At 45.3% G+C, this 17,517-nt stretch overlaps 1 protein-coding gene across 1 annotated transcript in view; it reads right to left on the bottom strand.

Annotated features, from left to right (window-relative positions):
• The window catches only part of STRIP2 (striatin interacting protein 2), a 43,616-nt gene that overhangs the window by 20,425 nt on the left and 5,674 nt on the right, over nucleotides 1-17,517 (bottom strand). The window contains exons 3-16 of the mRNA XM_046669300.1: nucleotides 14,342-14,416; nucleotides 13,203-13,337; nucleotides 11,480-11,600; nucleotides 10,618-10,686; nucleotides 10,312-10,418; nucleotides 9,503-9,630; nucleotides 8,414-8,617; nucleotides 6,924-7,159; nucleotides 6,598-6,663; nucleotides 5,817-5,880; nucleotides 4,703-4,774; nucleotides 1,817-1,891; nucleotides 1,081-1,178; nucleotides 487-613 (exon numbers count right to left, since the gene is read on the bottom strand). Coding sequence (XP_046525256.1) covers nucleotides 487-613; nucleotides 1,081-1,178; nucleotides 1,817-1,891; nucleotides 4,703-4,774; nucleotides 5,817-5,880; nucleotides 6,598-6,663; nucleotides 6,924-7,159; nucleotides 8,414-8,617; nucleotides 9,503-9,630; nucleotides 10,312-10,418; nucleotides 10,618-10,686; nucleotides 11,480-11,600; nucleotides 13,203-13,337; nucleotides 14,342-14,416 — 1,577 coding nt within the window. The remainder of the gene's footprint in view (nucleotides 1-486; nucleotides 614-1,080; nucleotides 1,179-1,816; nucleotides 1,892-4,702; nucleotides 4,775-5,816; nucleotides 5,881-6,597; nucleotides 6,664-6,923; nucleotides 7,160-8,413; nucleotides 8,618-9,502; nucleotides 9,631-10,311; nucleotides 10,419-10,617; nucleotides 10,687-11,479; nucleotides 11,601-13,202; nucleotides 13,338-14,341; nucleotides 14,417-17,517) is intronic.

Here is a 17,517-nt window from a genome sequence, read left to right as displayed (position 1 = left end):
TACCTTTATCACAGCACTTATCACTCCATAATTGGATATTTATATATCCACATCCTTTACAAGACTTCAAAGCCCTTAAGAGCCAGAATCGTGCCTTACTCAGAATTATATCTCAAATGTTAGAAAAGTGCCTCACATATAGAAAAGTATGCTCAACACAGTTTTTTCTCCCTTTTTTATGGAACGCTTGAATCCTGTCTTCCATTGCTTCAAATCAGGTTAGGCATATTCCCAAGAAGCTAGGGATTCCTACCCAGAACCCTCGAACAGTGTTAAAAGGACAAGACTTCTGTACCTTTCTAGGACAGTTCCCCACATCCCACTGCATACCTCACCCGTGAGCAATAGGTATCTGGATTCCCTGAGTGAGACAAAGAAAGGGCTAAAAGATGCTCAGCTGGACTACAAAGGCCCTTGTATCCTTCCTTTGGGAGACAGGGCCTGGAGAACACCTGAGATCTGTGGAGAAGCACACTAGCAGCTCACCTGGTAGATATGGTTTAGTTTGAAGTGTTTGAGGAGGAGCAGGAGCAGGGCAGAGATACTCTTTACGATGATCTCCTTGTGCCTGTTCACATCGATGCCCAGCTTCATGCTCTGAAGTACAGTGATACTACAATGGGGAGAGGAGGAGTCAGTACAGAGGGTGGCCTTCGAGAGAGGCTTACAAGGACCCAAGTATTTGGGTCAGATACAGTATACACAAGAGAGCCAGAACTTGGGAAATTTGAACTTCTGTGTTAGGAAAACCTCCGGAGTTCCCACTTACGAGCCCGTCTGGAGAAAAGCTCCTCTGATCTCTTTGTTTCTCCCTCTCCTTTGGCAAGCTCATCCCTTGGCAATGTCAACCCACATACCTGTGCAGCCAGTCACTGGTACTAATGTTGCCCTCCAGACCCTGAATTCAGAGCTAAAAAGAGCATAGCAGAGAGCACTGCAGTGGAAAGGGGCTACTAGAGGGGGAGGGGCGATCTCTTTGGAGACAATCCCCGTAAGTGTTAACAAGGTGGGGTGGGCACTAGAGAGACCCTGCAGACAAGACAGCTAACATTCAGCAGGTGCCCCAGCTGAAGCACTCACGGCATCTCCTCAGGCAGGACATCTGCCAGGATATTGATAGAGTCTGTCTTAGCCTTGGAGGTGGGGGCTGCAGCCAGCAGAATCTTAAGCAGAGCAATCTAGGAAGTAGAAAATGAGGAAATCCATCCCTGTCCACCCCATTCAACAAGGCTATTCTCCCATACTTCAACAGCCCTATGAGAAGTGTTTTAAAGCCTTCCTCTAAGTTCTTACCTCAATGACCTGTGAGGCTAAGGAGTCAGAAGGAGCTTATAGACTGTCCTGTCTCAAGACTGCTCCTTCCAAGGAGGAAGATGGAAGGAGCAAAGCAAGAGGGACAATGCCTAGAAATAAGGTGGGAGGTATAAGCAAGATCTCACTTCCCCCACCCTTTTCCTTCCTCTAACCCTAATCATCAGCATCCTCACCATTCTCAGCCTGAGGCTATTTAGGACCACAGCAGACCTCAGAGTGACTAGGGTTTTACGTAGGAGGAGGGTCCCCAATACATCCTACATGTACCCCACCTTATTCTCCACCCTTCCCAAAGAAGGACTTGGGAGTACAGCCAAGTCCTCCTTCCTCTCAGAGGAGCCCTGAGGAAAGCTCAGAATTCTAATGTGTTAGAGAATGCCTTGCCTTAGGGGCTAAAGCTCAGAAATCAAGCTCAAATGATAGAAAGCTCAGCTTGAAATGGCTCTCAGCTGTCTGTTCCTTGCAGCAGAGAAGGGCAGCTCTGGCTCGGCTGTCTTCTTACCATGTATTGGGGGAGGCTATACAGCATGCCCTGGTAGAGGATTTCACATGGTGTCTCTGGTACCATCTCTTCCCCCTATGGCAGGAAACACACAGTTTGCCCAGGCCATTTTCCAGTTGACCAAAGGCTACGTTTTCTTGGTTGTCTAGGGTGGCAGTGAAAAGAGCACGGAGCTGGTAGTCAGATCTAGGTTCCTATCCTAGCTGTGCTAATGACTCATTGTATGACCTTGGGTGAGTTATTTTCCCTCTCTGGGTCCTAGTTTCCTCTTCTATAGGATCAGTGGGCTGGTCTGGATGACCTTTGAGGGCTCTTCCAGCCCTGACAACCTATGATTTTAGTTTTCCTATTATCTGGAATCAATCCAGAAATCTTCTTGCCATGTCACATGCTGAATCAGGAGTCAGAACTCCCATGTAGAGGTTGGCTCAGACCACGAACACAGAGGGGTGTAAATCAGGCTGCAAGTATGCCTCAGACACTGGAACAGATGCCTCACACAAAGGCACTTCCCATGGTGTCAATCTGAGGCCATCTGAGAACTCTGGAATGCTCTGAAGCCAGGAAAGAGAGGTAGGTAACTCAATAGAGAGAATTAATAAGGGAGTTGGATAATCTATGGCCTGAGACAGGAAGGAGTATTAGAAAGGAAGGTTTTAGGTGAAAACTATTTTCCTTCCTTCTCTATGAACACCTACAACATACCTTCCTCCTTTCTGACCAGACTCCTCATGTACAACTCTCTTTCTCATTTTGATGACTCTATCTAAGTCTTTTATCAGAGTGGGGAGACATGGGCCTCCGGTGCTCAAGAGCCTGCTCAGGCCACAGTCATCTTTGGCCAATGCAGTCCTTCCTCTCCCAAGGTCCCTCTGTTCTAGGGCAAGGGTCACTGCCATGAGACCCTAAGGCAAGGAAGAGTAACCAGGTCCCTTCCATCCCTCACAACTCACCTGCTGCTTAAATGGACACAAGTCTTAAATGGGCATCTAATAAACCCTGGCAATCCTGCATGTTTGCCTTTTTGCTCTCCAGAAGGCCTATTTCATACCTTCTCCTCTCTCCTCAAACCAATCACCTCAACAGCTGCTGACCCAGCCTCACACTTCTTGGAGAAAACAGAAACAATCAGATAAGGCATAGCCTCATCTTCTCAACACCAATTCTAGCAGAGTCTCTACCTTCCTTCTTGACATGAAGGATGAACGGCCTGTGCTCTTATCAAGGCCAACCCTTCATTCGTGCATGGGATCTCACACTCTTCTACTTTATCAAATGCATCAGTTCTGTAATTATCTTCTCTCCTCTGGATCATCTTTTAGGACATAAACATTCTCTGATATCTCCTAGATAAAACACTTTCCCTTGACCTTACATCCTCCTTCAGCTACCATCCCATTTCTATCCTTTTCACAATAAAACTTCCATGGTGTCTATGTTGACTGTCTACCTCCTTTCCTTCCTTTCCTTTTTCAACACATTCCAACTAGGCTTCTAGCCCCACTACTTCATTTAAGGTTGTTCTTAGCAAGGTCACTAGTTATTTTCATGTTGCCAAATCCAATGGGCACCTCCAATATCATCGTGCTCCATTTATCAGCAGCATTTGACATAGCTGATCACTCCCTTCTTGAAAGAATTTCTTTTCTTAGCTTTTACATATCACAATCTCCTGGATTTCCTCCTACGTTACTGAGAGTTTTTCTTACTCTTCTTTTCTGGCTCCTTTCCTAACTCATCCCACACTCAACATATTCGTGTGCCCCAGGGCTTTGTCCTGGGTTCTATCCTCTTCTCTATCTCTACTCTCTCCCTGGGTTACCTCAGCCAGTTCTATGGCTTTTAACACTGTCCATAAGTCAACAGCTCCCAAATTTATTTCTCTAGGCTTGTCCTCTCTCCAAAACTCTAGACCCACATATCTAATTGCTTGGCTGTTCTGCATGGGTGTCCAATGAACATCTAAAACTGAGTATGACCAAAACAGAACTCTCGATAAAACAGAACTCCCCATCTTGGCAAATGGTACTTATTTTTAATTCCCTTCTTTGCCTCTCTATCCACATCCAATTGAACGGCAAGTCTTGTCAGCTACACCTCCAAAATATAATCTAAATTCATCTACTTTTCACTATCTCCACAATTACTACTGCAGTCCATGTCACCAGCAGCTCTCACATTGATTATTTTAAGAGTTTCCTAACTGACTTCCCTGCTTCTACTCTTTCCTGGTCTAGCCTTTACACAGCAGCCAGTGGTTTCTAAAAAGATAAATCAGATCATGGTCACTCCCCTGCTTAAAATCTCCAACACTTACCTGTGTACCGTGAAACAACTTCACTCTTCCTATCTTTGCTTACAGGTCCTGTGTAAAGTGGCCCCAGGTCTCCTCCCTGACTCCATCTCATACAACCCTACCCCCTTGCCCCTGTGCTCCAGCCACAGATCTTTGTTCACTATCCCTAATACTCTGAGTCTGCTCTCACCTTGTTAAGGCCATTCTCTGTTTGGAATGCTCTTTTCCCTGATCTTCCTATGGGCAGCTCCTTCTTGTACCTCACATCTTAGCTTAACTGTCACCTTCTCAGAGGTCTACCTATCTTGACTGCCCAACCCAAGCTAAGTAGTCTACTACATGATAGACGCTCCTAATATATCATCCTTTTAAAATTTTCTTCATTGTATCTCCCATTCTCTGATAGTCTTCTTGTTTTCTTAATTATTTGTTCATTATCTTTTTTCTCTACCTTTAATGTATCATGAAATTAGGGACCTTGCCTTGCCTGGTACACAGTAAGAGCCCAAAGGCACGCACGCATGCTCTGTGACAACACTGAAGACAGATTTCCTCCTGCCCTCCTCCTGTGCAGGACCCCCTTGGCTCACCAAAGACATGGGGCACTTCTCCAGCTCCTCCTCATTTTTGATCTGAACATCTGCGATGGAGACGTACTTGTGCTAGGAAAAATAAGACATCAACAAGGGGCTGAGGGCCTCAATCACATGTGTACCAGCCTCTTGATTAACTTCCCCAATAACAAGGAAATGTCCTGTTTATGGGTCTGTCACCCTAAACAGACCATGAACTCTTTGAAGGCAGGAGTCTTATTCCCTTTTGCATCATTAACACTTAGCAAAGTGTTTCATGTACAGTGTTTCTTTTTATTCCATGTTTCCATATTTGTTGAAAAGCAGCAAAAACCTAAGCATTTACCTTCAATCAAAGTGTAAGGGGAAGCCAAAATCAGGCCTTTGCCTCTGGACCACTGCCCTGAGAGTTTTGCTGCATGTGTGTGTGCTATGTGTGCATAGAGTGATGATGACAGGGTTGGGGAGGGTTTAAGATCTGTGTGAGAAGCCTGGCCTGGTGGCATAGTGGTAAAGTTTGCACGCTCTGCTTCAGTGGCCTGGAGTTTGTGGATTTGTATCCTGGGTGTGGACCCACACAACACGCATCCAGCCATGCTGTGGTGGCATCCCACATACAAAATAGAGGAAGATTGGCATAGATGTTAGCTCGGGGACAATCTTCTTCAGGCAAAAAGAGGAGCACTGGCAACAGATGTTAGCTCAAGGCCAATCTTCCTAAAAAAAAAAAAGATCTGGGCAAGAGATGACTACTTTTATTCTTTGTGCTCACACACACTTTGGATACAGAGCAGACTGCTATTCAGTCTCGGGTCTTTGGAAGTTAGTGGCCCTATAGGGAGAGAGAAGTGAAAGGAAGTGAGGAGTGGGAAGAGAGAGGGAGGAGTGGCAGGAGAGAAAAGTAATGAGAGGAAAAAAGGAGAACTTTTTCATCTATCTGAATGTAGGAAACTGGGTAAGTAGGGAGAGATCTCATTTTTTCTTCTTTGGCCAAAATGCCTGCAGGGGAGATATAGAACAATAATTCAGAATGTGTCTGGTAAAAGAGGCCTAGCCAATACCCAGGATCCTAGTAATCTAAATTGCCTTGAGGGTTCCCTATCCCTGAAGACTGAGAGCCCACCCTGGTCACCTGCTTTAGGGTCTTCACACTCTCATGGATCGGCCTGGGTAATCCAACCAAGGTATCTGTGTCCCTGTGAAATGCAAGACACACCAGATCATAAGTGTCAAAAGTATAGAGAACAAATGATATCCCCTAGAGTTACATGGACCATGCCACTTTCAACATGTGGTATCCCAGATCTTTTTATGCAAGCTTCTGGGTCCTCCATTACTGCTTCAGGACACAAAAAGAACAATGGTACAGAGAAGTATTCCTGAAAATTAGAATTTTTGTATAGTCTTTTGGGGACTCACTTTGTCTGGGAGTGGTAGGTTCCTACTTAAAAGGGCATGTAGCCCAATGACACTTTTGACAGTAAAACACCAGTAACAATGCCATCTCAGCTTTTATAGAGGCCAGAGGGAAGGATTCATGAGGCTGGGGAAATAGGAGAAGATTGGATCTGTTCTGACTGTGTTGCTTCTTCACAGAATTCTACCCCATTAAAGCAGGATGGGCCCCCAGAGACTATCAAATCCAAAACTCTCATGAGAAAATTGAACCCCAAGAGGGAAATGACTTATTGCTCAAGGTCGTACACCTGGCTAAGAACATAAGAGTTCTTCTAGGAAACTGGAAGGAAAAAATTCCATGGCAAGAACCCAAAGTAGTCACTGGGAGTTGCGCATGGCCGAATGGCTCTAGGTTGCATCATGACTACCATGCAATATCTCTCCTTCCAAGCCACCCACTACTCTGGCCTCCTAAGAACCCCTTTATAGCCAATTCTGACCATTCAGTCACTTACTGTCCCAGAGTGAATCCAATGAACTTGTTCCTGCTCATCTCTAAGAAGTGTTCAATGTCCTTCTGTCTGAGAGGATGGCGGAGAGACAAATCCCAGAAAAGGAAAGAAAAGCAAACCTTGAGAGACAAAATCTTTCTGGGCTCCTACCTCTCCAACTGGAGGATTAGAAGCATTGGGCGAAGACAGCAGCCAACAGACGGAACTTCAAACCCAGGTATTCTGACTTCAAGCCCAGCTTGTTGGGACTTGAATACATCAACACTCCACCCTGGGCCTTCAGCAATTATACCTCCAAAGCTCAGCGTCCCCAGTATTATCAAACCTACCTGACCTTTGGGGCCCAGGGCAGGCCCTTGGGAAAGGCCACTCGCTCAGCAGAGAGGAGTGTCTGTGAGGGTGGAGGTGGCACCAAAGGGTCCTGCTCTAGCAGGTCTAACTCTCCATCCAAAGTTCGTTCTCCATCGCCAGTAGACTCCTCTTCCTCCTCTGTGGCTGGTTCCTCAGTCTTAAAGAGATCTCTTTCATTGTAGATGTCCAGGCTGTCCTGCTTAGTGAGGAGTTGCTGTGGGGAGGTGGGGGGGTGCAGAGAGGTGTACAGAGATCTCACCCTGAACATCCCTGTTTGAAGCCACCCTCTACCCACAGGCTGCAAGACTTAAGAAACATACAACAACCATGCAGCTCCTGTGAGACTATCTCATTCCCCACTACAATCCTAGTATCCCCACCAGGCCCAATTCCAGGACAAGTAGCTCTCAGGCAAAGACGCCAATGATCAGGGAACAGAGCGTAGATAATCCCAAAGTCAGTTACTGAACTTTGAGAAAACACTGATGCCTTTTTTTTGCCAGCACTTTCCTTCCTAATTATGCTCTGCTTAGGTGAACATTCAATTAGTTTGCCTTCTGTGAGCATAAACCAGCTGGCTGACTGAGGAAGAGGAAGACAGAAGCTTGCTGCTAGGCAGAAGGAAGCAAGTTTAGAATTTTAAATCTTGTCACAGAAAGAAAAAAAGATTGGACAGAAATAGGCCAAAAAGTTAACCATGACTGCCTCTGGTTGTTAAGCTTGTGGGTGATTTTTTTTTTCCCTTCTTCATATTTTTATATTTGTTCCAAATTTTCTACAATGAGTAAGCATTACTTTATAAAACAAAAATAAAGGTTAAAAAAATCACATTGCAGATTATGTAGACTAGATTACTAAGTGTGACTATTTGGTCCTGTCACCTGTAGTTGGTGAACTCAGGCAGATCAGGCAAGTAAGTTTGTAGGAGTATGGTCAGCTCAGTGTAACTTGTCATTCTGACCTTTTCAGGGATGCAGACTATACCCAGAACCCTAAACAGTTACCTTGTAAATGTAAGCCTCTGGTTCCAGGGCTAGACAAAAGTGTGACTGGCTCAGAGTAAACCTTCTTGCTGCCAAGAAAATGATAAGTGCCTCACTGTGGGCACATGGATTTGTTGGGAGCCCTGTTCAGGTGCCCTGGGTCCCTATCCCCAGGATTATACCCTAAATGTTGTTCAGGATGCTAGGGAACTCTAGGCACTGAGGTCTAAGCCAATGACCCTGTAGCAAGATATAGATCTATGATGTGATATCACAATGTTACATCACGATAGCCCTGTCAGGGGCTGTTAGGGCTCGGGGACAGAGGCCAAAGAGTAGACTCTAAGGTTTCAGTTTGGTCACAGGGCCAACCAGGGGAAGGATGAGCTGGGTCATTTTACTGCCCTTTCCTACCACATCCAGAGTAGCTTAGAATCTTGATTTCTGGCCAGTGTCACAGCACCACTGTCTGCTTTAGTCCATACCCTTCGAGAACCGCGGCGGCCTCGCAGCTTAGAGGGTGGTGGTGCCAGCTGAGACTCCCCCAGGTCAAGAGTGTAAGAAGGTGGAGAGGCAGCACGCATGCTCTTTACAACCTGGATACTGTCCTCAGCCAGTGGAGGTAGGCCCAATTCTGCCCGCTTCTGTACTTTCAGAGCCTGAAGATGCTCAAATCCACCGAGTGTAAACTAAGGGTAAACAAGAAAAGGGAAAAAAAGAAAGAGGAAAGGAGGGAAGTCCGAGAGAGTAAGGTCAGGGAAACATGGATAGAGAGGAAGAGCCCCAACTTCCAGCCCCCTCGGACCCCATTCTTAATTAGGAAGTAATAAAACAGGAAGGGGCAAATGTGTTTACTATCCTCAGTCTGAGGGGTTCAGGAGTCTGGATAAAGCATTATTTACTGATTCAGGGCTGGAAACATCACCAGAAATTAGGAAAGGGACTCTTGGGAGCCTCCACTGAAAAAACAGGAAACCATGTCCCCTATTTAAGGAGCACATCCACATGCTACAAACCCCCAGAGTCACTCAATTTCCTCTGCAGTCAAGAGGTAGTTCCTCCTATGAGGTCTGCCCTGGAGGGCAGCCAGTCCTGTGGGGTGGGAGCCAGAGATGAAGGTTCAGATTGAACGATCAGTAACAACTGCAACCACAGACTCACAAGGACTTTGTTTTTTTAAAGCAAGTCTATTTATCTGGATGGAGGGCAGGCACTGAACCCCACATCTTACAGGTAGAGAAGCTGAGGCACAGAGAGTTGTCCAAGGTTCCTCAGTGTCAGCAGAGGCCAGACTCTCAGCCATTGCTCTTTCTATGAAATGTCAGCTCTATCAGGGTAAGGTGCAATGACACCCCGACTCATAGAGTGGCATCTCCTGCCAGTTCAACAGAAACAGGTAACCCGTGCTGATACAGAACACCTGATTTCTCTAGGGCAGCCTTGTTGCCCCTCCATTGGCTAATAGCTGCCCTATTCTTTTGCCTAGCTCAAGCCTCCTGAAATTAGAAGAAACTGAGGTGGCAGAGGGCACTTCTGATCTGATGAGATAAGAGCGGGGAGAATCAGCCACTCACCATGACCACCTTCCAGAGCAGAAGCAAAACCTTTTTTATGGGGAAGTGGGGAGCCAGGCCACTGCAGAACTTGGTAACCATGGAGAAAAGAAGAAGGGCAAAAGGCTCCTCATTATGCATGGAAAAGCCTGGGGGGGTGTGGAGAAAGGCAAGTGAGAAAGTAAGGATGAGGTGGCTGAAACCCCGCCCCTGTAACCCTGATTCCGGACACAGTGAGAAAGGCACTCACCTCCCCTGAAGAATTTGAGTACTTAGTTCTTAGAAGGAGGCTTAGAGAGCCCCCAGAGGAAAGCCCCTCAAGGGTAGGAAGGGAGGCCACGTAGGTAAAATGACTTAGCTCCCAAAGCTTGGGGCTGGATGACAAGCCACAAATAATAAAATTGCTTTCTGGCTGAAGGACTCAACACATTTTGTGGATCACAATTCACTTCCCCACATAAATGAATATATTTTTAAAATCACATAGGCCTTCGTATCTTATCCCTGTCTGATGACAACACCAACTTATATTTTCAAGGTGATTCAACTCATTTTTTCATGTGGAATTTGTGATGGAATGAGAGAGGGATGGCTATCCTCATTTATAACCAAGGAAACCAAGGCATAGAGAAGACGTATGACTGGTCCTAGCTCATAGACACAGGGCAATCAAGCCAGGCCCTCATGCCTGCCACGCAGAATCTCTATCCTAAAAGAAAAGATATTAATTCTAAAAAAAGAAAGGCTGTCTGTCTCTCCTAGGTAGATGCTATACTTCCCCTCCACCATCAGTATCCCATTCCTACCCTTCCTCAAGTGCCACTTCTTACTCAATTCAGTGCGGAAGGTATCCCGGGCTGTCCTCCACCCGCAGGAGTCTGTCTCTCGCTCCAGGCGAATATTTTCCACCATGAGATACATGACACTCAGCAGCACCCTGGGGTTATAGAAGGATCACAAGAGATTCCCAAGGCAGCTCCCTGCCTGTAGTCAGAGACCTCAGGGATGGTCTCTGTGGGAGCCCAACCCAGCGGAATTAGCAACTTCTAGTGGTCTGGGTGCATCTTGGGATTTGGGCAAAGGGTGACCCACTGCTAACCATCCCCTCTTCCAATCCCTTGGCCAGCCTCACTCACCGGAGCTCTGTGCTATCAGCAATGGAGATGGCTGGTTTCCGAAGAGCACTGCTACAGGCCTGGCTGTTGCTGCCACAGGGAGGAGGGAGAGAAGGGGAACCCATAAGCCTGCTTTACTCGCTGTGTTTCCACTTATCATACACATAAACATGAGTATCTGCCATTCTCTGGCTAGGTAGCTATAGAGAAAGTGGTCTAAGGTAAAGGAGCCCATAGAATTCCTGTCACCTCAGCAAACTCTTATCTGTGATGAAGACAGGCAAGTGCAGAGTGATATAAACTCTGTGATATAAACTCCTCTTGTAATCCCCACTGTGCCTAACACTGTGCTAGACACAAAAGAGATGCCAAGTGACACATGATGAGTAATAAACAGAATTCAACCTATTGAAAACTCCTGGGTGAAAGGCACGAGACAAAATGAGGGGTCACTATAGTGGTAGCAGCAGATAAGGCCACTTCTAGAGCTATAACCCATGATGGAAAGAATCGGGCACAGTGACAGGAATTGGTCCTGTCCCTCTTGGGTCATGTTTTCAGGTAGAACAGTTTCCTTCATAGATTCCAGAGTTAGACTGAGCTGAGGTGTTTGGATAAAAAAGGAAACCACGCAGGATAGGCCCCTGAAGCCCAGGATTGAAGCTGTAAGTGGACAGAAGCTGCAGGTGAGAACAACCTCAGGGAAGAGGACAGAATATCAGAGAGAATGGCTGAATGGAGGGGAAGTGTCAGTGAGCTTTGGACTGAGGTGTGAATAGACACAGCTCCCACAGAGATCTCTAGTGAGGGAACCAGCAAAGGACACGAGGCACCCTTCAAGGAAGGGGGTTGTCTAGACCAGCCCTCCCCTAAGGCTTCTCACTCGATTTCCATGTGAAGTAGCTCCAGGAAGGCCGAGAAGGTCCCCATCTGATACAGCAGGAAGCAGTTGTACCTGGACCAGTGTAGCACATCGACCTCTGAATCACATTCCCCAAAAGTGCCTAAAGGACCAGACAGTGCCATAGGGGTTGAGGGGGAGGGGAGTATCCCAGTTTCTTCCACCCTGTCCCATGATCTTAAAACTATCTTCCAACGCCCTGCCCAACAACTATGCAGACAAAGGTAGGGCAAGGGCCTCCCAGAGCTTCCTAGAATGAGGCGAGGGAGAAGAGAGGCAGTCTCCAGGGTTAAGTCCAATGTGCTCATCACTGGCTTGTCTTAAGTTTGAGTTCCCTGAGAAGCAGATCTAGGAGATAAAAGATGCAAGTGCAAGTTGTTTATTTGGGAATTGATCCCAGGAACCATCAGTAAAGAAGTAAGAAAATGAGACAGGGAAGAAAAGGCAGCCAAGAGTTCAACCCCAGGTTGTGGGAAGCTCTGGGAAACAGTATTAAACACAACTCAGAATCATGCCACCCAATAAGGTTGAGGTAGTTGGACTACTCATCCACTAACTCCTGTCATTGTTGATGAGTGCTGCCGGATCAGGGGAGCACATTAATTCCCTAGCACTTCCTGGCTGCCCTATGTGGGCTGCAGAGAAAGCCCTCAGACAAAAGATGAAGGTATAGGTAGTTGGAAGTTGGTCAGTGTGCCAGCCCAAGAGATATGGTTGGTTGGGCACTGCCTTGTTTGCTATAGTCTTACCTTTGCCTAATGTCCCCTCTCTTCCCTCTCCATTTATGATTTCCTTTTACAGCTTTTTTTTTTTTTTAAAGATTTTTTAGTTTTTTTTCCTTTTTCTCCCCAAAGCCCCCCGGTACATAGTTGTATATTCCTCGCTGTGGGTCCTTCTAGGTGTGGCATGTGGGATGCTGCCTCAGCGTGGTTTGATGAGCAGCGCCATGTCCACGCCCAGGATTCAAACCAACGAAACACTGGGCTGCCTGCAGCGGAGCGCGCGAACTTAACCACTCAGCCACGGGGCCAGCCCCTCTTTTACAGTTTTTTAGCTCCCAACTGGTTGGTTCTACCAACAGTCCTCTTAGTTATGATCTCAGGGCTTATTTTTACTATTCTAGCTAGGAATTTCATTTCTCTTTCCAACACTTGGCTAGTAGGTCTCGTCTGGGAAGCTTTCCTCAATTAATCTCATTGAGTTCTGAGCATCTCCAAATTACTCACAGCATCCACTCCTGCTGTTCTGTTGGCTTGAACCTTCTAAATACCAATGAGAAACAATACAGAGGGTCCATGTATGAACCTGTGGCACCCCCCTACTTCCCCTCAGTGTCAGGGCCAGGCCACAGCTGATGGAAGAAGCCTTCATGCTCAGCTGGTGGTACATCGTCAGCTCTGGCGCACTGACCCTCTTGCTAGTCTCCACATATGATTACAGCCCAGGTTAAGAAAAAAAGAACCCTATAAGAAATCCTTGCATACCTGGTAAGACAAAGACCGATTTCAAGTGATCCAAAACAGTACCCACCAGCATCTCCTCATCTTCCTCATAAGTACGAGGTTACTCCTAGCACACAACAAGATCTGTCCTTGAGAGGCAGGGACCTTGCTTTCCCAGCATGGCTTGCCTCACCCTAGTCTTGATAACACCATTTCTCTGCCCAGTTTCCACTCCTCTCAAATTGGCAAAGGTGGTCACTTACCTTGGGCCAGGTAGAGAACAGCCCGGGCCACCTTCAGTCGCCGCTCCCTACTGACCACCTCCAGCCGGTCCAGGAGTCCCATCACATAGGCCTTCTGGGCATCTTCTTCCAACTCCAGCCATTCCTTGCCCTGCACTGGGGACAGAAGGCCATACAGATCTAGTGTCAGCTGCTGCCTCCCCTTCCTGGAAAAGCATATCCTCCTCTCATCTCAGCCCCCAACAAATTCTTCTCTTGAAAAGCTTTCCTTATTTAGCTGAGAAAGAATAAGGGACAGAAAAAGTAAAGGACCCAAAATATTTTGGCCCAAACCCACTCTGCAGCCTCATCTTCCTCTCCATCTCCTCCATCCTCCATACACAGACTGTACTGTCCAATCTCTCTGCCTTTTCTCAAGGAGTTCCCCGTCCCCCTACATATCCAATTCCTACTCATCATTACAGGTCCAATACAAAGTTACCTCTTTCCATTAATGCTCTGGTCAGAAGCTCTGTCTCCACAAGATACTTTTTACTTCTCTTATTACACTTACCATTTTCCTCTTGGCCTCAACTAGGTCTGTGATGTACACATCTCCCCTCTGCTACTAGACTATAATATCTTTGAAGATATTGCAAATTCACCTTCACCCCTGCCTCCTGCATCTCTGGTGGAAAGCAGGTACTTACCACACACTCGTTGAGCTGAAAATTGAATTGCCACTGACCAAGTAAGGAAACGGAGGTCTGAGAGGATCACAGTGTTGGCCTATGAAATTATTATTAGATGCTATTGGGAGTGAGGCAGAGTTGAAGGCAGGGGTTGAACATTAAGGTCAAGGACAAGGTTAGGCACAGGGTTCTACCAGGCAGCAGGACACCTGCCCAGCCCCACCTCCCCACCCCGCTGTTCTCTTGGCCCTTTATAGCAGGGAAAGGGACCCAGCTCAGGCTTCTCTTGCTTGAGATATAGGAAACTCCATAGCTTCTCCACTTGAGATATAGGAAACTCTGTGTCCCATATGCAAGAAAGGATTAAGAAGTTATACGGTTATGGAGAGGATGAAGAAGGATCATACTTTGTTTTAGGCTCTTTCTAGGTCAGGCTGGGGTATCATGGAGGGAAACAGTAGGTGTTTATGAATAAGGATCTGGGATCACCTTGGGTCTTGAAATCTTCTTCAAAGCACCTCCTGTTAGTGGTGAATTCCAGGTTTTCAGTGTAGCTATACAATTCTGTTGCAGAAAAGATAGGACAGAGTCATAAACATTGAGCAGACCCTTACAGAAGGGGGCTGGGATGGAGAGGGTGGCATGAAAGAGCTAAAGCTTCCAACACGTTCCTACGTCCAAGCCAATCCAGAGCCAGCTTCCTCCCTTTCAGAGCAGTTAAAAATAGCCGCTTGTGTCCCTGGGTGATTAAACCATCAAACCTGTCCTCTGCCTGCCAGCTGGCTGCTACAGCAGAGAAGGCAGCCTTCAACATTTGGTGAGGGCCAGGAGGAGGGTTGGAGCAGAGAGGGTTTAATGTTATTACTCTTGTTTCTTAGGGTTGCAACCCCTTCTGCTTGTCAACCCATACTGAGACTATCCTGTCTCTAGGGAATAAGAGGGCAGCACAACTCCTGAAATTCAGAGGCAAGATCCTTGTGCTATTCAAGGAGTCAGGGTGAGGGCTGGAGTATGTGTTAGACGGCTCTTTGGGGTTGGAGCCAGTTCATTCTTTCCCTGCTGAGTTTCCTCAAAGGGTATAGAAGTTTCGGTTCCTGCCCATGGCCACTGAGGCAGAGGCAGCATCAAACCATGTAGAAGCAGCCATGGTTGCCAAAGGGCTGCCTGTGGCCCAGGAAATTCTAACTTTGCTGACAGTAGCCTCTCAACACAAAACGCAGAGAGCTTATGAGAAATAAAAATACCCTTTTATACACATACACATGCATACACACACACTCCAGAACACTATCCCAGTACCCTCACCTTACAGAGAATGAAGAATTGAAGTCAACAGGTGATAGAACAGATTTTCTCAAAACTCTGTTTCCTACCTAAGACCCTTGCTAGAAATTTAACTAGGTCACAAATAATTCACAAAGCAAAAGAAAGTCACTTATGTTCCAGCCAACTGTCTAATGGTTGAGAAACACCTCATCTGGGAGCCAGGGCTTTTGAGTCCTGAGTTTCAGAATCCTGGAATGACCAGAAGCAAATCTTATCTCTGCATCTTAAATTTTTCATTCATTAGTGGTTGGTGTGGATATATATTTTTTAAGAGTAGAGTACAAATCCAGTAAGAAAAGGGAGCAAGGCTCTTAGGTATTGAACTTTGTTTGTTTTAAATTTTAGATCATGAATTTTCATATACAGATAAATAAAGAATACATATAAGACACCTGTGTATCTTCTACTCAGATGAAACAAATGTTAACACTTCTTATATTTGCTTCAGACATCTAAAGTCCCCTCTTCCTCCCTGGTCTATCTTATTTCCCTCTGTAGAGGTAATCACTATAATGAAATTGGTGTGTATGCTTCACATGCCTATTTTTACTTTTTTCTACACATGTATGTGCCTGTAAACAACACATGATATTCTGTTTTCAAATTTTTTATCCAAGCAGTATCACATTGCATGAATTATTTTTCTTAGGAAGCTTTTTATGTCTTTCAATAGTTTTTTACATGAAAAACAGTGTCATTAACATATCCATAAGAAAAAAATCCATTCACCTAACTGATACTGTGTGCAATCAAGTATGCAACTAGACTTGCCAGAAACAACTTTATTTATTTATATATTTATTTATTTGGTGAGGAAGGTTGGCCCTGAGCTAGCATCCTTTGCCAATCCTCTTTTTGCTTGAGGAAGATATCCCTAAGCTAAAATCTATGCCAATCTTCCTCTATTTTTATATGTGGGTCACCGCCACAGCATGATTGACAAGTGGTATAGGTCCACGCCTGGCATCTGAACCCATGAACCTGGGCCCCTGAAGCAGAGTGTGCTGAACTTAACTACTAGGCCACAGGGCCAGCCCCTAGAAACAACTTTTAGACTTGTGTGTTTAAGCCATTTTTTGGATACATGTATATATTATTTTGTCACTTCTTTTCTCCCCATCAACATGTTTTTAATATTTATTGATACTGAAGCATATTGTATAAATCAATTATCTTAATGGCTCCACAGTACCCAACTATACATAGCCTATTATAGTGATACACTACAGTTTATCCATTCTCTTACTAAGTTGTTTTCAATTTTTCATGATGGCCACAATAAACATCTTTGTACATGTTTTCTTGTGCTCAAGTGTTTCTTTAAAGTGTACACCTAGAATCGCTGGGTCATAATAAGTGTGCATCTTCAACTTTGCTACATATGACCAAACTGCTTTCCAATTTTATACTCTGCTTCCTCATGCCAAGCAGTGTATAAAAGTACTCATTTCTCTGCACCTTCATCAACCCGTCTTTTAAGTTTTGCAATCTGATGAATGAGAAATAATACTTCATTATTTTAATTTGCTTTTCCCCACTTTCTAATGTAGTTGAACATCTTTCATATATTTATTGACCAGAAGGTTTTCTATTCTATGAATTCCTATTTGTATTCTTTGATCACTTCTCTTTTGGATTGTTCATCTTTTCTCTTTCTATATATGTATTCATATTCTGGATTCTAATCCTTTGTGGGTTATTAAACTCAGCTCTCTATTTCTGTCACTCATCACAAAAATTATTCCCTGTGCTTATTCACAAGAATTTCTTCAAAAATGTTTGTCTCTTTTCTCTGAAAAAGCCTATCTCAAAGTATCAATTCCATGTGACGGGATATTTAACTTTCACACCATCTCCACCCAAAGTTTGTTTATTAATAACTGGTATTCATAGCACATGTAACATGGAGGCCCTTAATGTGAGATCACGTTTAGACTAAACTAAAAATCCAGACAGAGAGAAGCAGCCCAGCACTGAAAGAAGAATGGGATCACTTAACTCCAGCTCAGAAACATCCAAGCAGAGTTCCACTATGATGGATATAGGTGATATGTCCAGCCTTGCTCAGCTGGCTAGTTGTCTATGTTTTCTCCAGACATTGTTGAGATTTTAATAAGGGGCAGGTTTTTAGGGGGAGGGGGCAAGACGGAGGTAGAAGAAAAAAGGAGAGAGAGGTGGAATGGGATTGAGAGGGAGAGGGTGGCAGAAAGAAGGTGGCATGCAAAAATATGGGTAAATAACGAAAAGAGAAAGAGAGGAGAAATGGGGAGAAGGTTAACAGAAAACAGATTTGAGAGTGCACCAAAAGAGAATAAAGAAGGGTAAGCAGAAAAGAGTGA

The sequence above is a fragment of the Equus quagga genome, chromosome 8, assembly GCF_021613505.1.
Source record: "Equus quagga isolate Etosha38 chromosome 8, UCLA_HA_Equagga_1.0, whole genome shotgun sequence".
Lineage (NCBI taxonomy): Eukaryota > Metazoa > Chordata > Mammalia > Perissodactyla > Equidae > Equus > Equus quagga.
This window is presented reverse-complemented; position numbering and strand designations above follow the sequence as displayed.